The 20,229-nt window shown below is 38.6% G+C and overlaps 1 protein-coding gene across 1 annotated transcript in view; it reads left to right on the top strand.

Annotated features, from left to right (window-relative positions):
- Adgrg4 (adhesion G protein-coupled receptor G4) overlaps window positions 1-19,934 on the top strand; it is a 111,091-nt gene extending 91,157 nt beyond the window's left edge. The window contains exons 22-26 of the mRNA XM_005404615.1: window positions 6,412-6,579; window positions 8,216-8,277; window positions 8,882-9,030; window positions 18,115-18,196; window positions 19,719-19,934. Coding sequence (XP_005404672.1) covers window positions 6,412-6,579; window positions 8,216-8,277; window positions 8,882-9,030; window positions 18,115-18,196; window positions 19,719-19,934 — 677 coding nt within the window. The remainder of the gene's footprint in view (window positions 1-6,411; window positions 6,580-8,215; window positions 8,278-8,881; window positions 9,031-18,114; window positions 18,197-19,718) is intronic.
- The last annotated feature ends 295 nt before the right edge of the window (window positions 19,935-20,229 follow it).

The following is a 20,229-nucleotide window of genomic DNA, read 5'->3' as shown; positions in this document are numbered from 1 at the left end:
CATGTCCAGGGTTCATGTGATTCTATTTGTTGATTCTCAGTACTATTTCCTGTGCAGCTAGGGTTCTGTTCAGAAAATCTTTGGTGATGCCTATGACTTCCAGAGTTTTACCTGTTTTGTCTTCCAGCAGGTTAGGTGTTTCTGGTTTAATATTTAGTTTTTTGATCCATTTTGATTTTACTTTAATACGCTGTGAGAGATATGGGTCTAGATTCAATCTCCTGCATGTGGATAGCCAGTTTTCTGTATGACATTTATTAAAGACGTTATTTTTCCTCCAGTATGTGTGTTTTGGCCCCTTTGTCAAAGATCAAATAGTGGAATGTAGTTGGGGTTGTTTCTGAATCTTCTGTTCTGTTCAATTGATCCTCATGTCTGTTTTTGTTCCAGTACCATAACTGTTTTGGTCACAGTACCTTTGTAATATAATTTCAGGTTAGGTGTGGTGATGCCTCCTGCTCTGCTCTTTTTTCCAGGATGGGTTTGGCTATTCTGGGTTTCTTCTGATTCTATATAATTTTAGGGTTGTTTTCTTCAGTTCTGTGAAAAATGCTATTGGAGTATTTGATTAAGATTGCACTAAATCTGTATGATAGTTTTGGAAGCATGGCCATTTTGACTATATGTGTTCTGCCTATTCTGTAATAGGAAATATCTCTCCAGTTTTTGATGTCCTCTTTAATTTCCTTTTTTCAGAGTACTATAATTCTCATTGTAGAGGTCTTTCACTTCCTTAGGTCAATTCCTAAGCATGTAATTTGTCTTGGTGCTATTATGAAGGATATTTCCCCTAATCTCTTTCTCAGTGGGCTCATTTTTAGTGTGGAGGAACATTATTGGTTTTCGTGTGCTGCTTTTGCATTCTGCTACATCACTTCATTTGGTTACTAATTCTAAGAGTCTTCCTGTAGGTTTTTTTATTTTCTATGTAGAAGATCATGTCTTCTGTAAATAATGATAATTTGAACTTCTTTCTTTCCTATACATATCACTCTTATATCCTTTTCTTGCCTAATTGTTCTTGCTAATATTTTGAGTACTATGTTGAACAGGAGTGGTGACAGTGGATATCCTTGTCTTGTTCCTAACTTTAGAGGGAAAGCTTTCAGTTTTTCCCCATTTAATATGATATTGGCGGTAGGTTTGCCCAAAATGGCTTTTATCTGATTGAGATAAGATCTTCTATATCTATTTTCTTCAGTGCTTGTATTATGAAAGAATGTCAGATTTTGTTGAAGGGTTTTTCTGTGTCTGTTGAGATGATTATGTGATTTTTGTCCTTGCTTCTCTTTATGTGGTATGTTACATTTATTGATTTGCATATGTTGAACCATTCTTACATCCCTGGATGAAGCCTACTTGGTCATGGTGTGTGATCTTCTCGATATTTCATTGCCTTCTGTTTGCCAGTGCTTTTTTGAGGATTTTTGCATCTATATTCATTAAAGAGATTGGCCTATAGTTCTCTTTTTTGGTTGAATCCTTATCTGATTTGGAATCAGTGTAATGGTAGCTTCTGGGAATGCCTTTGGGAGTATGACTTTCCTTCAGTATCATTAAAAAGCTTGAGGCGTATTTTTCGTAGAACTTCCTTGAAGTTTTTATAGAATTCCACAGTGAACCTATCCAGATGTGAGCTTTTCTTAGTTGGTAGATTATTTGTTACTATTTCAGCTTAATTGATTATTATTGGATTATTCAGGGTTTCAAAATCTTGTTTCAGTTTTGGTAATTTATATGGGTCTAGGAACCTATCCATTTGTTCTGAGTTCTCCAATTTATTGGCATGCAGGTTGACAAAGTAGTTGTTAATGTTTTTTATTTCAGCAAATTCTGCTGTGATTTCACCTTTTACATACCTAATTGCACTGATATGATATGGGTCTTTTCTCTCTTTTTTTGGTTAGGTTGGCTGTTTATTTTATTTTTTTTTAAGAACCAACCTTTAAGGGGCTGGGGATTTAGCTCAGAGGCAAAAGCGCCTGCCTGGCAAGCGCAAGGTCGTGAGTTCGGTTCCCGGTACCGGAGAAAAACCAAAAAAAAAAAAAAAAAAAAAAAGAACCAACCTTTAGATTCATTAATTCTTTGTATTTTTTTGTCTCAATTTTGCTGATTCCTGCTCTGCTCTTTAAGATTTCCTTCCTTTTACTAGGTTTGCATTTGAATTATTCTTTTTTTTCTAGGACCTTGAGGTGTGTTGTTAGGTTATTTACTTGAGTTTCCTCCGTTTTTATGATGTGGGCATTCACAGCTGTAGCTTTTCCTCTTAGGACTGCTTTCACTGTGTCTCATAAATTCTGATATGTTGCACTGGCACTATCACTTAGTCCCCCAAAATGTCTTATTTCTTCCTTGATTTTTTTCTGTAACCCATTGTTTAGTTAACAGTGTACTGATTAGTTTTCATGCATTTGCATAACTTCTGTTTTTTCTTCTGCTACTGATTTGCAATTTCATTGCAATAGTCTGACAACACGCATGATATAATTTTAAATTGTTTATATTTACTTGAGTTGATTTATGGGCTAGAATGTGGTCTATTTTGGAGAAAGTTCTATGTACAGCTGACAAGAATGTGTGTTCTTTTGTTCTTGGATGGAACACTGTATATATCTATTAAATCCATTTTTTGACTGTTTTATTCAACTGTGATATTTCTTTATTGATTTTTCTCTAATTGATGTGTCAGTGATAGTGAGGTACTGAGGACTCCCACTATAACTGTGTTTATTTGTTTTTTGAAATTGAGTACCCCTTTGTTTGCTGCATAGATTTTAATAATTGCTACCTCCTCCTGTAACATTGTTCTCTTAACCAATGTGTAATGACCTTCATTGCCTCTTATTAGTTTTGGCTTGAAGTCTGCTATGTTTGAATATAAGATAGCTACACCTGTTTTTTTCTTTCTGGTTCCTGTTGCATGTAGTACTGTTTTCTATCCTTTGATTTACACTCTATGAGTTTCTTTTTTGGTCAAATGTGTTTCTTGTATACAGCATACCATTCAATTTTTTTCTTGATCCATTCCACCTGTCTGTGGCTTGGGGAATTGAGCCATTCATATTGGAAGTCATTACTGAGAGGTGTTACCTTATTTTCTGTTGTTGATTCCCTGTATTTTCCTTCTACTGAACTGCTCACCCTAACTGGTGTATTCATTCTATTAGACCTTTTGTCATTGTTAGTTTCATTGTCTCTTCCTAGGGTACCCTTGAGAATTTTTTGGAGTGCTGGCTTTGTGGTCATAAATTTCTTTGTGTTCTTTTTCATGAAAGTATTTTATTTCTCCATTGACTTTAACAGATAGTTTTGCAGAATATGTCCACCCAGATTAGAAATTATTTTCTTTTAGGGTTTGAGACACTTCACTCTAAGCCATACTGGCCTTTGAGTTTTGTGTTGAGAACTCTGCTGTAACTGTAATGGGTTTTCTTTTATAAGAGATCCATTGCTTCTCTCGAACCACTTTTAAGATTCTGTTTTTGTGTTTGAATTTTGACTACAATGTGTTGTGGAGAGGTTCTTTCCTGCTTGTGGCTATTCAGGTTTTATATATCTCGGTTATCTATATGTTAAAGTCTTTTATCTTATTTGGAAATTTTTTTCTGTTATTTCAGTAAACAGATATTTTACACCATTTGTCCTATCTTCTGAGTTTTCACTAATTCCAGTTCATCTTAGATTTGTCTTCTTTGCATCACCTAGGACCAACTGGATCCATTTTTCATGTTTTTTTTTTTTTATTTTGAAAGTATCTCTCAGTATATTTGTGATTAAATGCAGCCCTTATTTCTTAGACTCTGTCCTCACACTGGTCAATTGTGTAGCCTATACTTTCAGTGGAATTTTTAATGTCTTGGATTTCTATTGGGAGCCCTTTTATGGACTCTTATTTTTCTATGCTGTTTGCATCATTTTGCTCAGCTCTTCTTTCTTATTAGTGTCTTCTTTAGACCCACTGATGATTTTGTTTACTTGGCCCAATATCATATTATGAATATTTTCTGTGAGCTTGTCACCTGCCTTATTGAACCATTTTGTTATCTTCCCTGGCACCATTTCAAATAATTCAGATGTGAAGCTTTTGGCTTCCCCCCTTTCAGTGCTCCACAGGTTATCTTTGGGGTAGTTGAGAGTTTCTGGAAGAATTTTGTTGGCTTGTCTTCTAAAGTTTCTATTGTTGTTTGTTTGTTTTGTGTTGAAACTTGTGTTTATTATAGTGGAAAGTTTTGTTTATAGTGTGGAGATGTCTTTAATGTCTACTTTTCAGTGATGTTCTCTGGGCATGGCTAGCAGCTAGCCTTTGCCGCTGTCCCAAGATGCAATTCCATCCTCTTATTACTTGAATTGCGAGATTGCAGTGTGCTTGGTCCAGTACCCTGTTCTCCAGATGTGGGCCACAGTACTGTTAATGACCTCAAGGCAATCCAGATAGTTGCAGCTCAGGAAAACCAATTAATAGCAACAGCTATGTCACCTTGGAAATAGTAATAGAAGTAGGATCAATTGTAGCATTGAATACAAACAGAACATTGGCAAACCCTACAGACCAATAAAGTACCACCCTTGTCTACAAAAGAGATCTATTATAGTATGAACACTAAGTCAAACCAAATATTGACTTACTATTGACTTACAGTAAATATCTATTAAATGGAACAACTTTACCTCTAGTAATAATAGCAAAGTATTTAATAATAACAAAAAGTTAAACATTTATCTAGAGATATACAGTATAAAGCTTAGTAGTTATACAGTTATACTTGTGAAAGTAGAGAGTATGGGGAATTGGAGAATGGAAAAACAAATTTTGAAAATTTATTTGATGAGGTATGCAGACAAGAAAAAGCAAGATGGAGGGTCTTTTGTTTGTTTGTTTGTTTCCGGTACCAGGAATCGAACACAGGACCTTGTGCTTGCCAGGCAGGCGCTGTGCTGCTGGGCTAAATCCCCAGCCCCAAGATAGAGGGTCCTATTGAGAAGTATAAGGAAATTCATAATGATAGAGTTGCCACTGGAAAGAATTAACAAAAAATAAGAAAAAAGATAAACACCAAAAACAGATGATAAAAGAAAGAAAAAAGGGAAAAATATTGGAAGGGGAAAAATACAAATTGCAAAAACAGAATCTAAAAGAACAGAAAAAAACATAGGAGAACAAACCCAAGCCCAAAAAAACCAATTAATGAAAGATAAAAAGTACAAAATAGAAACATTAAAAAAAAGATTCAGTCAAAGAAAAATCCCTATGTTAGTGAATGAATGATTTCTTTCCATGATACGCAGTCTTGGGATCCAGCCAGGCACAATTTTCTATGCCCAGCTTTGAGGCCTGTGGGTTTTTGAGGTGCCCTCCTTGCAACAGAGGTGTCTCTGTTTGTTTCACCCAGATTGTGGTTACTCTTCAAGACAAGGCATTTCCTTGCTTCCACTGGAAGATAGGGAACATCATCCTTCTGTCTTCTGCTGGATGTGGGTCTCAAGGCAGGAGTTTGAGTGGGCTGTTGGACTTACTGTAGACAGTTGTGAGGTCTGGTTGCTCCCTTCTCTCCACAGGTGTTGTTTTCTATCAGGATCACGTTGGTTGGTTAATCTTTCCCTCTGCTGCTCCTTGCCATGCTCCCCTGGGGCTTGGGTGCCACTCTTCTGGCACAGGTCTGCTCTCTGGTGGGGGAGAGAGGTCAGATAGCTTGTTTTCTATGTCACCTCACTTTTGATTCAATCAAAAGAGCGTTGATTGAATCCCCATTGTGTTTCAGGCTCTGGGTTTCAGGGACTTCTGGCCAGTAACCAACAGTAAGTTGAGTGAATGGGAGAAGCAAGGGGTAGTGGTGGCCATGGAGAGAACAACTCAGGATTCTTAAATTGTCTGGATTGTGTACTGTCTGGACAGCCCTTCTCATGGCCCTCGCTGCAAAGCAGATGATGTAGTGAACTCTAATGTTGCCTCTTAACACTGGTGCTTCTCTTGAAAAGGTTTGCAATGCAGGCAAACTGATGTTGCATGCATCCAACAGTTCATCTGTCCAAGTCAGGCAGCTTTACTCAGTTTCAATACAAAGTTCAGTCTGTTTCCTTTAGGGAAGGCAGTGTTTCAACTCCAAGAGTCTGTAAGTAGCATCAAGGTTTCTCTCCTTTATGCTGGATCTATCAGTAACATCTGGTCTTTACACTGTAGTAAAAGCAGACGTCCTTGGTAGGGACATTGGCTGTTCCTAGACCACATATGACAGAACAAACTTACCTCTCATGACTTCCTAGAAGCTGATAACCAGAATGAATGAACACTGCACATTGGACTTGATATTTTTAACAAGACTATTGAAGCATTTACATATCATAAAGTTCATCCATTTTAAGTATAGAATTTGATGAGTTTTGTATTTTTAACCATTTTTGGTGTCATTTCAGATCGGAGCAGTAGATGTGGTGTAAATGTTGGGTATAAACAAGAGCGAGTGAAGAAGACCTTTGAGCACAAATTGTTGACACCATCCCTCAAGTCAACTGCGACTAGCTCCTCTTTCAAATCTCTAGGCTCTGTACAAGACACTCCTTCAGAAATATGCTTCTCAAATGGTGAGAAAAGATGCTGTGTTGCCTACATTTACATTCCAGAGATATTGAATTAATGTGAACAATATCTCCTTCTCAAAACCAAGCACACGTGTGTGCACACACATACCAGGCTCCTTCTTGTCTCAGCTATTATGCACTCTATCTGGTTGCCTTTCATTATTTTAAAATCTTGTGGTGTTCTAATTGTAATTGTTCTACTTCACCAGTGCATGTTTGTAGTATGTTAATAGTGATGCTGCTTTTGGTGAATTGGTACATTTGTATACCATATCTTCGCTATTTTTGATTCCTTTATTCATCTCTCCCTTTCTTAAACGCAAAAGTCAACCCCAGGCCCCCTTTGATAGCCTCACCATAGCCATTCCCTCACCTTCTCTGTGATAATGATAGGACTGTCTCACCAACTTGTATTTTTTAAAATTATGGTTGACTCCAGAAACCATTCCTCTTTTTCAGGCCTGAAGCAATCTGCAAACAGCATGGTAACTTAAAAAGTACCAAACTTGGTGTTAAAAGGCTTTGGCTCAAGTCCCAGCTTTATCGCTAACTCTGTGATCTCAGGCACCTCACTTCCCTGTTTAGAGCTACATTCTCCCTATCTTTAATATAAGAGAGCTAAAATGGATGACCTCCAAGTGCCTACCAATTTCAAGCCTCTGTGAGGTAACACTACCTTTCCAGTTAAGTTGATTAGTGTAAGGAGTTGCTCAGTCTCCATCTTTCTACCTGGGGCAGTTAGTGATGCACATGGAAAAAACCTTTCATTGGCCATACACGTCTATTAAATTAGGCAACTAATCTGTGGTACGTTCTGGTGCTTATATGAAGGCACTGAGGAGGTGTGGCCCAGAGAAGGCCTGGATTGTGGAAGCTCTTCAGTAGATAGTAGTTGGGGATGATTTGCAAGTATCATTTCTTCCAAAGGGTTAATTCATATTGGTTTGTCTACTATCCCTGATATATACCATTTCATAAGCAAGTACACAGCCCAAATATGTACTTATTTTTTCCAAAGAAGCAATAGCAAATATATGTCAAAGATTTTAATGTTGTACCAAGCAGTAGATCTGGAGAGCCAAAGGACTGGGGCTAGTCTCAAAGATCTCATGGTTGTAGTTATAACTCAGCCAGTGGAGCAAGTAGATAGGTACAGTTCTTGAAACGGAAATTTGGATGCTACCATAAAATTTGCAGCATCGAGAATCTTGGTTCCATTAACACAGAGTAAAAAATCATGCCTTCTGTGCCATCAGGCATTCTCAACATTGAGAAACAACCAAACTGCCAGTATAAGAATAGCAAATCTACAGGGGATATTAGATGTGTTTATTCCTCTTTCTGAGGTCCTCCACGGTTTGGCCATGAATAGGCACCTCCCTCCGGGTTAAGATTAAGGTCAATAACACTGCCTGCTATTCACAATGCAAGAAGAACATACACACTTGTTGCCTAGGCAGTGCTGTCAGAATGAATTAATTCACCCCAGATTTATATTAAGCTATGCAAAGAAAGCAGCACAACCTTCACTTCCTTTCTAATTATTCATTCCATCATTTGACACAATTTTTTTATGCTTCCAGTATGTGCAAAGTTCTTAATGCCCCAGCTGAAAATGTTCTTTTTTTCTTCAAGGCAGATGACTTTGACGAAGATCCCTACTGTTTATCTCCCTTGAGTTGCAAAGTTATGCCTAATTGTGTAAGAAGAATATTACCTGCAGAAATCAAAATGAATTCCATTCAACAACAAGAAATTTTTTCAATCAATCTCAGCAGAGATGCCTACCTCCCCCACCCCTGGATTGGAGAAAATGTTGAATTTCTGAAACAATCTGCTCCAACCTCATATTCTAAGTATTGTTTTGGAAGGAAAAGAATGAGATAATATTTAGTGTATCTTAAAGTCAGAATAATCCTATTCACTGCTACAGTTTCTTTTTTTAGATAAGATCAGAACCTATAGTTATATTACTATAGGGGGAAAGCTCCATACTTTGGAGATTTTGTTTCAAAAACTGTAAGTGTACACATCCCAGATGAAAAAAAAAAAAAAACAAACCAAGATCAAGAGCCTTACTGTATTGTGTTGGGAGCCAAACAATTGCAGGTGGCCAAACTCTCAGGATCCCCACTCGCCTGACACCTACAGGAGAAGTATGTAGGAAGAGCCACAAGGTCATACCTTTTGGAAAAAAAATTGTCCTGTTTGCCTGTCATGACAAAGCACCCCAAATCCCCATTACTCAAGTCATACTTTTGATTGAAGCCCTTTATTAAAATGTAAACATGTTTTGTGAAAACAGTGGCTCATCAATCCCCGGATACACTTGCATGCCTTGGTGGGGACTAATTTCTCAGCTGAGACAGCCCCTGAGGGAACAGCAAGGGAGGTTCTGAGGAAAGTATCAGAACAGCAGCTCTCTGAAGCTGGTGAAAGAAAGGATAGGTCAGGGTAAGCAGGACAGTAGGGGAATGGGGCTGAGAAAGATCACTCAAAGTGAGCAAAGAAGATGAATTTGGCCAACTCTGTCTTCTGTGCCTGAGCATGATAATAAACATTCTTAATCCCATACCAAATATTACCATTAAGTTTTTTCAGCCAACCACGCTGCTAACCTTTAGTCTTGTGTACAAGTGAGTAAAGAAAGACGATTCTGGAAAGAGACGCAGTAACTAATATCAACAATTGCCTTCAAAAGGGGGAATTGGATAACTGGCAGTAAGGGGGTGAGAGATTTACTTTTCATTCTATGCTTCTTTGCAACTTTTGTAACTTGCACTAAGAGAATATATTGCCTCTTTGAGCAATAAATAAATGAAGACATAAATAAAGTTAATCAGGCCCTTCCAATGTAAAAGAAAAACAGGTTTCAGCACCATAAGTCAAGCTCCTTATTACCCTTCTGAATGTGTATGATGGGACTGTGGAGGCAGCAGAGCTGGGTTCACGTCCCAGAAGTGTGATTTTGAGAAGTAATGATAATCATACATATGTAAAATAACTGAAATGAAGCCTATAGGAGATGAGATGTGAATGTTTCCTAGCACAGTAAAAGACTGTACATCTTAACTTCTTCCTTTCTACTCCCCACATTTTACCTCCATGTCTGCTCCATTAAAGGTGTATCACATTGAATCCTGTAAGCAAAATTTAGTGCTGACTGCTAAACAGACTACAGCTGGTGCCAGTCCCTGTTATAAAGCTCTTAGGACCCTCTTGCCCTGTATTAATCATTTTGCCATTGCTGAGACAAAATACCCAACCCCTGCAACATAGAGGGGGAGATTTATTTTGGCTCAGAGTTTCAGAGCATTTATCCATGGTTAGCTTGGCTCCACCCACCATGGTCAGCTCCAAGACAAAAGACTGAACAAAGAAGATGAATTTGGCCTGCATCAAGGCCAGCTACCAAACAGTGTGCTAGAAGGGCATAATGGAGCAAAGCTCAAGTGATGGCAACCAGGAAGTAGAGAGAGAGAGAGAAAGAGAAAGAGAAAGAGAAAGAGAAAGAGAAAGAGAAAGAGAAAGAGAAAGAAGAGAAAGAGAAAGAGAAAGAGAGTGAGAGAGAGAGAGAGAGAGAAAGAGAAAGAGTGAGAGAGAGAGAAGGATCTGGCGATAAGAATACACCATCCAGGTCAGGACTCCAGTGACCCACCCCTCCAACCAGGCCTCACCACCTAACAGCACATGAATTCATCAATGGATCAACCTCCTGATGAATATAGCCCCCCATGATCCAATCACCTTCCAAAACCGTACTGTGGAACACGTGAGAATTTTGGGAGACCTTTTGGATTTAAAACATGACATTTTACCCCTGACCCTAAAAAGGTCCATCTGATTATGGAAAATGCATTTAGTTCATCTCAAAGTCTTGCAAAGTCCTAACAGTTCCAGCATTGATGAAAAGTCCAAGTCCAAAGTCTCCTCTGAGACTCAAGGTAAATTCTTAGCAGTGAGGCCCCATAATGATCAAAAGTTAAACACTCCCAACATACAATGGCCCGGGGTAAACATTTTTATTCCAAAAGGCTGGAATAGGGGAATAGAAAAGAATCAGATGAAAGCAAAACCAAAAGTCAGCAGTAAAAAATTTTAAATCCTGTAGCTTCATGTCCATACCTGGGGCAGGTTATGGTAAGATGTGAATTCTAAAAGGCTTGGAGCATGCCCCTGTGGCCTTGCTGGTTGCAGCTCATATTGCCTCTGTCTTGAGTTGACGCTGTTCATTGCCTGTGGCTTTCTACAACAGAGGTTCAACTTCAACTTCCTGGGGTCTCCATTGCAGCTTTGGTTTCACACTTACAGCTTCATGTATTTCCCTCTGTTGGGCTCCTGCAGGGTCTATTATCCTGTCATACAACATTGCCTAACCTCCCAGGTCTTTTTCTAAAGTCATTGTGGAAACCTCCATGACCCCATAACTCTTGCATTCTGCATGCTTTCAGAAACAGCACTATGTGAATGATGCCAAGGTGTGTCACTTTTGGGGGAATATGTTACATCTAAACCATAATACATCCCTTCTATGAGCTGATGTAATATTTTTAAAAGTAGGTAATCTTAAATCCTAGAATATCTGCTATCAGAGTTAATATTCTTTCCTATATAATTTTATCCTACAGAAATCCCACATCCATTGTAACCCATATGGTTTCATGTGTACTTTTTCTGTATGGTAAGGTGCGTCTCTGTGTGTGTGTGTATGTGTGTGTGTGTGTGTACACGTATGTGCGAAGGGACTTACTTAAATGATAACCAAAGTGTCTTGAATGTTATATGACTTTCAATTGACACCATGAAGTCATCGTCACTCAAAATAGATTTAAGAATGAGACTTGCTTATAATCAGCAAATCTAGAAATATGCCTTCTGCAAATGGTTTGGCTTGAGGGGATCATTTTGGCTGTGACAATGCTCGTGACTTCATTTTCAACAAGTAATAGGACCTTGATTAGTTTGCTGCTGCTGCTGCTTCTGCTGGAGTGATGAATGTACAGCCTGTCCCTAATGACCTGACATGCTGTCTTGAACAAAAACATTATTTTATAAAAAAGTTCATGATTCCTGTCATAACTCCTCCTGTTAATTAGTGAAACATGAGATTTTTGCAAATTAGATGACAGGTTGAAACTGCAGGGAGAGCAGAGATTAAATACCTTTAGGATATCCTTTGGTTTGTTCTTCCTGGTTCTACAAAATGGTTGACACTTTTCTGAAGACAAACCCAAGTAATTATGGAAAAGAAACCCTAGTGTCTTTGGACTGCTTTCAGTCAACAATCAACACCCAGGTATTCATTAAGCCTTCACATGAAGGGAAAGATACAGACTATAGACACATCATTTTTAGCCTACTACCTGCAGCAGCTTTATTGTTTACCTGAGGAGACCAGGTAAACACACTGAAATAGTGAATGATTAAAGCAAAAATATGGTGGAAAGTAAGAGCTTTGTGGGCAGGAAATGAAGTAGGCCTTAGGCTGGAAGTGTGGTATTCTAAGTGGAACCAGTGAGAGTAAGAAGGCAGCTTGGATAAGGCAGGACTCGACTTTTTAATACCACAGGCAAATCCTTTTTAGTAAGCATTACCCAACACATTTACAAAATCCACTGGAGCTTAGGGCACAAGCTCTGGATTTTCATTCTCTGATGTTCCTGTGGGCAAGCTAGCTCACTCTGAATTGTACTAAACTCTCTCTGAGGCAGCTCAGAGGCTCCTACCCAGGACCCTACTCTTTACTGTTGCATCAGAAATACCACAGGTGACAGTGATCACGTGTGATGGCCCACTTTCCCTGCACCCAGGGATATGAGAAGTCTTGAGAGGGTGAAAAGATAAGAGGAAGTATGGCTTATATCTTCATAGACCTATGATTGATTAGTATGCTCCTGGTCTTAGCCTTCAAGCATTTAGAGGACATGAGGAGTTTGAAGAAATGGAGGAAGGACCTTTTTTATACATTGGTTGATTAGGCAACGCAAGTGAAAATGGATAAAATTCAGACTTGTAACACCTGGCCCTTCAGAAGCACTCCATATTTGTCACACGCATACCAGGATATGCATGAGTAAATGAATAGTCTAAAATTATGAGTTGAGAGAGTAGAATAAAGTTTGAAAAGGCTAGAAGTCTCCTAGCAGGGAAACTTCTCATAAGGGAACCACTCTTGGGAAGAATAAATAGCAATGTTATCACTATCTCAAAAAGCGGTATTTCTCCAAGTGGGAAGCCTGTTGGAATTTTTTTTAACAGATTCTGGGCTTTGGGGCCTGTGACAGTTTATGAGGTAGGGGCACATGACATTTAATAATCTCTTTCCTGCTGTGTTTCAATGAGGGGCACAAGGTTAAAATGCTAATTATTTTTGCTAATTCCTGGCGGATTCTGTCAATGGATAGATTATGTTTCCCTCTCAGCTGGAATTGTGAGGATGCTTTCACTTTTCAGTGGCTTCTCAGGCATTTTCACAAGAAAGCAGAAGATGTTCTACTGGGGAACTGCTTGCCAAGTGCTATTCTTAAGCAAAAGTCATAATCTAAAAATTTTTTTAAAGAAGCAATTTCTGCTTACATCAACAAGTGAGTGGGCAATTGAAGTACCAAGCAGAATATTGATATAGATAAAAGTAATCTGTAATTAAATAAGATAGTTAGATCAGCTTTAGAATTAAATAATTAGCCTATGTCTATAGTATTTAGATAACAAAGTTTTAGCTAATGCAACTCAATGTCCAATAAATAATTACAGTATATGCATTCATGCATCTTTTTCATTTGATAGGTTTTGACCATCTGATAGGCACTTGACCAAGATGGGCTTAAAAGTCTCCCTTAGCTTGATGACTTTCTAGACAGATTTCTTCCTGATAATAGACCTCTGACTTCCCCTTTCTTAGAGCATTGGTTTAGAAGACTTGGAATTGTTAATTCTGTCTCTGCTTTTTAAAGATATAAATCCTTTCCTACTCTCTAGCCAGTGTTACAACTGAGAAGCATCTTTCTGAAGAATTTAGGAGCCAGCCCTTTGAAATACAATCTCAAAAAAGACATGTGCCTCTGTCTTACAGTCTCTAAAAGGATGAGTCTATCTTCAGGTACAAATTAGCAAACTCTGATGGCCAAAAACATTGACAACCACTCCCCTAACTTTCTCCAGTAAGTTTCCTCTAACTCACCTGGCATTTAAAAACTCCCCTACTTTTTGCCATACCTCAGTAGAGTTGAGTTCAACCTCTCTCCCATATTGCCATAATTTTCACCCCTATTAGAGTAGTCTTGAATAATCTTGTCTATACATAATAGAATAAAATATATGTGTATATGAAAACAATCACTGAATTTTCCAAATCCAGTGTTCCTTAGCTTAGTACTGAGTAAACTTCTGTATTCCTTTCATAGGTCAGCATCCCAAGGACAAGAACCTTGTCTGCATTGCTTAGTGCTGTTCCTTGGTGTCCAGCACATTTCAGTCAAGGCTCTTTGGTTGCCAGAAAGAGGAACCAAATGTCTTTGAGCAAATCATATCACCAGTTCCAGTCAACTGGGAGAGGCGACCAGTTAACCAAGAAAAAAAAGTGTCCAAGAAAAAAAATTAAAATAATGTACAGAAATATTAAAGAATGAAGAATTTAAAAAGCTAGAGGTCTTCTAGTAGGGAAACTTCCTATTAAGGTTACCACTCTTGGGGAAAATAAACAGCAATTTCTTCTGTCCTCGTCTTACTAGTTTAAGAGTCAAAGTCCCTCAAGACTAATTCCGATCAGCTGAGACTAAATTGTATGCTCTATTAAGCAATGGGAGAAAGAATGTGGCAGAAAAAAAGCCCTTCAGGGAGCTGGTTTTGGGGGTGGTTGGAGGGAAGTTTTGATTTATCATTTCCCCCAAGAATACCCACAGAGTGGGAGAAGTCATTCGACAAGAAATTAGGGTGGTGACAGGACTGAATGAGAAGATAGAGATTAAAATCCCACATTATGGCTACCATACACACACAATTTAGGTCTGAATCTATTTTCTTTGAATGAATGCCTAATTCAGTTAGCGCACTTCTTCAGGAGGGCCTAGTAGTACTTAGAAGAGGAGGTTTCTCCTCCACATTCCCATGTCTTAGTCACATATTCATTTGTTTCTTAAAGCTAAGATGAATCAGGCAGGGTTGAGAGAGCAACATAAGAGTTCGAGATAAGCATCCTGGATGACAGATGAGTGCTGTTAGAAAAGGTGACTTTTAGAGATCTTAGGTACACAGATTAACCTCACTCTAAAGAAAATCAATATATGAAAATGTGTTTAATTGTCTTCTTCTGCCTTACCACATCCCTCCAGATGAGTTCACAACTGATGACATTTTTGAAGATGCTCCAATAGACAGCTTTCTAAGAGTTCCCCCAAAATATCTGACAATGCATGTTAATCCCGACTTGCAAAACACTTCAGCTTTGATGAGGGAGGACTCCATTGCCTGATGAGGAAACCTAGGAAGCATGCTGCTTGCATTCTCCATCTTACTGTGCCACTGGCAAGATATTCACAAAGTGGGATAGAAAAGAGGTGGCCTTCAGGGCACCACATTGGTGGACTCTGATGTGATATATTTCAAAAAGACCAAAAGAAATCAATAATAAGCAGTAACTTCAAATATTGAAAAAAGTATCTCATCTAAATGCATAAGAAAAGTACAGATGTTTCCTTAACATATGCAGTCCTATACAAATTAATATGTAAATTAAACAAAAAGTCAGGACTGGCAAATTCCCAAGTTTCCAAGATTTACTTATGTTAACCTAGTGTTCATCATAGAAACAAAGTTGAGAATTTTTGCTTATATTCCATCATTTAGATGTGAAGGAAGGCAAGATTGAAGGATGTGCTACATTAATAGGGCAAAGGCACTCATATAAGAAGGGGACAAGGTAGATAGATGGTTAGAGGAATAGATAGATAGTTTTCACCTTCAAAATGTTAGCCAGCTCATCCATCATGCTCAGTTGGTTGTGGGCAACAATGGGACTAGAAATGGAAATGAATCTGAGTTGCAGTGAATTTTGATGAAGGCCTAGTTCATACAAGAAAGATTTCTTGAATCCTTAACCTACGGATTCCCAAGGGAATGGGAAACTTGAGGTAATTGCCGGGGAAAAATACAAACCTAGGCTACACTGAATCTTTAGATACTGGCCATTTCAGCAGTAGAGACATAAGGATACAACATTATGTGGATCACACTTCCCCAGCCTGCATCATCTAGGTCTTTAGTGGGCCTAAGAAATTAGGTTAAGGACCTGAGGCTGGGGAAATACTTCCTTGTAGTGGGGCTGGTGATTGTGCAACTAGTCAGGGGTGGAAAAGAATCCTTCTCTTCTCTCTGCTTCCTTTAGACCTAAGTTCAAAAATGGGAGCAAGTAAAAGTTTCAGTGAGGTTTATCTTTCTTTGAATATGTTAGCTAACCAAATACGGCATGATCATCACTACACCAGTCCTATCTCACCACCATAAAGGAGGAACAATGCTATAAAATCCACAGTTCTGTTCACGAGAAACTAGGACTGTCATCGGGGTGATAAAACATCTACATTTATAACAGTTTGTCCAAAGTAATATTAGTGTTAACTCCTCAAGCTGTGTGGCAGAGATATTTAGGCATAATAAGCAGTAGCTACTAAATTATTAGTCCAATTCCACACATATCTATTGAGCATCGAAGTACTGAACAACATAGTTCTGAACAGACATAGTTCTTAGAATTTTCTGGGAAGACAAACAAATGTGCAGTAACAATTCAGTGTGTAATACTCTCACCTTCTGCTAATGGAAGGTTCAATCAATTTATGCACCTAGTAGGAGATCACCAGGTACAGCTATTTTGAAAACTGTTCTGTAGTTTCCTATAAAGTTCAACATACCCCGTGAGCCAGCGATTCCACTCCTGACTTACATACTGTAGAGAAATGCAAACATGTGTACACAAAAATACAAGGAAACAACTCAAATGTCTATCAACAGGTAAAGGGATAAACAAATTGTGGGACATTCTTACAGTGGAGTATTACTTTTCAGTAAAAATAGAATCAACTATGGATATACACAATAATATGAACAAACAAGCCAGACATTAAAGAATATGTTTTATGACTTCATTTATTTAAAAAGGTAAGAGTAATTGATGACTATATAAAAGCAACAGTGGTGTTTGAAGGAAAAGCACGTACTGGAAAGGGACCAGAGGGAGCTTTCTAAGATGGTAGAAATGTGTCTTGACATAGATGGTGGTTGCACAGGTATATACACATGTAGAAGTTCATCCAGTTATACACTTAAAATAGTATGCTTTACGCACTTTATGCACACTCTCCCTCAACTAGAAAGTAAAAGGAAACTACAGTTTTGAGGGTACTTTAGCAGTACCTATCCAAACTGAAATATACACAAACAAAGAGTGATCAAGAGGTATGGTAAATGTTTAAATATTTAAAAAAAAAAAACCAAACCCTTACTAAAGTAAAAGACATATTGACAAGAATGGTGGGATAAACACATTCAAAGTGAGGGTGAATATTTTCAGAAGGACTAATGGAGATTTGTCTTTTAGTGTAATAAATTTTAAAGTGTAAATATTTGCAGTATTTTCTGACCACCCCTCATTGATCAAATGTTTCCAGTAATTTCTGTCAAATAAAAACAATGCACTATGTCCTCATCCACCTTATTCACTGGGCCTGACACCACGTGCTGTTTGGCTCTTCCCTAAAATCAAAACGACTGTGAAAAGCAAATGTTTTCAGTTGATTCAGGACATTGAACCAGTCAAAATAGTGCAACTAAAGACATGAAAGAGAACTTCCACAACTGCTTCAGAAAGTGGCAAGAATGATAAGAGAAGTGTGCTCAAAGCAGCGGGGAGTATTTTGAGGGCGCTTAATGGCCATAAGATTTTTATTGTAATAAAATTTTAAAAAATTAATAATTCACAGTATTTTTGATCATACTTCTTCGCTTAGACATCTCACTCCTTGATTTTGATCCTAGCACAAGGGTATAAAGATTTATGAGCAAGATCATTCACTACAACCCTGAAATAATGAAAACTTGAAATAAGCTAAAGATCCTTCAATATCAGAATGGTTAAATAAATTTAAATTGAGCATAGTATGGAACAGTACACAATCAATAGAAAGAGTGAATTGCAGCAATATGATTAATAATTCAAAGATATCTACAATATATGTTCTGCTAAAATCAAGTTGCGTGATAGTACATGACAAGATAAACTACAGAATAAGTAAAAACAGCAGTGGTGTTTGAGGGAAAAGTATGTGCTATCCACGTGTATGTGCATGGATATCCGTATCTATGTACCAAAAATGTCTATAAGGATATATACCTCATTGTTAATAATGCTTTTGGAGAGAGGGATTGGTGAGACTTTCACTTTTTTGTTTTTTATAATTTTATATTTTCTTAGTTCTGATAACACGAGTACATAACTTTTCTAATTTAAAATTTTAAATGTTCTAATTTTTAAAATTTAAAAAGTTCTCATTTAAAAGTTGTAGTTAATAGTTCTAATGAAGGTTCTAATGAAAAGTTTAATAATAAGAAGAATATACACAGTGAGGTAAGCATCCCTGATATAGTAAAAGTGGAAGTATTCAAAGGGAATTCGTTGAGGAAGACAATAAATTCAGTTTGGGTCATAAGCCTTTGAGATAGGCCTGGGACACTCAGATGGAGACATCTGGAAGAGAGCTAGCTATGTAAGTCTGGAGCAGAAAGAGCAGTTAGGTGTGGGGACATAGATTTGGGGAATAAGCGTGGCAGTCAGAGCCACCAGAGGAATGAAGGAGATTGCCAACTGGAAGTATGAAGAGGAGAATGGAAACAAGTAGGCCCGGAATTAAGGAACACTGAGGACCAGGCACAGGTGGATCGGCCTGTAAAGGAGACCCTGAAAGAAAGGACAGAGGCAGCAAGAAGCCCAGGAATATCAGGTGCTCTGTAGACCAAGGAAAGCAGCTCATATAGGACAATGTACTCAATAGTGACAAGCGCTGCTGAGAATATAAGTAGTAAAAGGAGAAAAATGTGTCTTCTGGACTTAATGACAAGGAAACTTTGGTTAGATCCAGGAGAGTGAGCAGTGAGGACAGAGGGAAAACAAATGTAGCCCTTTTAATAAACTTAGTTATAAGTTTCAAGAGCTGGTGGAGAGGAGGTCATAAATTGGAGCTACTCAGGAGGCAGGAGGATTGCAAGTTAGAGTCCAACCTGAGCAGCTTAGTGAGACCGCATCTCAAACAAAAAAGTAAAACTGTCTGGGGTTATAGCTCAGTGGCAGAGCACTTGCCTAGCATGTGAGAGACCCTGGGTTCAATTCCTAGTACTACGAAACACATAAATGAAAAGCGATATTTATATCAGAGAGACTTAAAAACTTTTAAATGGTTATAAGAAGTAGTTAGTACACCTACAGAGGCTGGACTATCGAGGGGGGCTACAGTTTAACCCACAGAGCAACAAGGAAGGGTGGGATCCCCAACACAGATGGAATGAATCCTTTCCAACATAAGGGAGGGAGACCCCTTGTAACAGGAAAGGGCGCAAGCGTGGGCACGCACGCAGGTGAGTTTCTGGGCTTGGTAACGCGGGTTTCAGGGAACGCCGGTCTGATCACTGCTGTTTTCTCCGTGAAGAAGGAGGTGAGAGTGAGAGGACAGGGATGAGACAGAGGTTTAAAATAGCTGCTGTGGAGAATAGATGACCTGAGCATGCAAGCGGAATCTGTAGGCCCTCTAAAGATGCGCTTTAGGCCCCAGAGTGCGGTCTGGACAATTTGGGGAGACTGCGTGGGGGTCACCCCCTGGGGGTGAGGGCAGAGGTGGAACATCTACACAGTGTTAAAATGGGGAGGGGAGCGGGGATGAAAAAGAAACAAGCTGTGTTATGTACATGTCCCTACTCCCCAAAATGAATGTAAATGTCACGCTGCAAACGTGTACTAATAAAAATCCCCAACTGACTGAGTTGATTGATTCGTAGTACTTACTAGTCCACTCTGGGCTCTTGTGGTGCCAAGGAATGATGTTTGCCCACGTCCTGCTTGTTACCCCGGCTGAAGCACTTGGGTCTAATTCCTTCAGCAGAGGCTCTCCAGCACCTTGGAGAAATGGAGACCCTACCGGAAGCGCTTCATCATTCCAGTCACAGCTCAGAAACAGCTCCCTATTTGCACTCTCACCTACAATTCTTTTCTAAATTGGAATGCCTCTCGTCGCAGCATTATTTATGGTGACAAGGAGTTGCAGGCAATCTGGCATCCATCACTGAGAGAGTGCAGAGGCGAAGGGCAGCCCTAAATGACCTGCTCACAGGTCACACATTCTGGAGTAGGTTGCAGTAGTTGGAAGCAAAGGATTAGTTGTACACAAAGCAACAGGCGTAGTTTTTTTAAAAAGGGGATAGGTAAAAAAATAACAACTGTAAGAAACAGAATAAATATATATTAATAATATATACTTTACAGAAATTAAAAAGGCATTCACTCCACATAATGTACATTTTCTAAGAATATAGACAAGCAAAAATAGTGTAATGAAGCAGAAAACACTAGTTACTAATGAGAGAGGAAGAGAACTGAGTGAAGTGCGGGTA

Source organism: Chinchilla lanigera, unplaced genomic scaffold, assembly GCF_000276665.1.
Source record: "Chinchilla lanigera isolate Chin_1 unplaced genomic scaffold, ChiLan1.0 scaffold00088, whole genome shotgun sequence".
Classification (NCBI taxonomy): domain Eukaryota; kingdom Metazoa; phylum Chordata; class Mammalia; order Rodentia; family Chinchillidae; genus Chinchilla; species Chinchilla lanigera.
The sequence above is the reverse complement of the archived record's forward strand: the minus strand, read 5'-3'. Positions and strand labels throughout refer to the sequence as shown.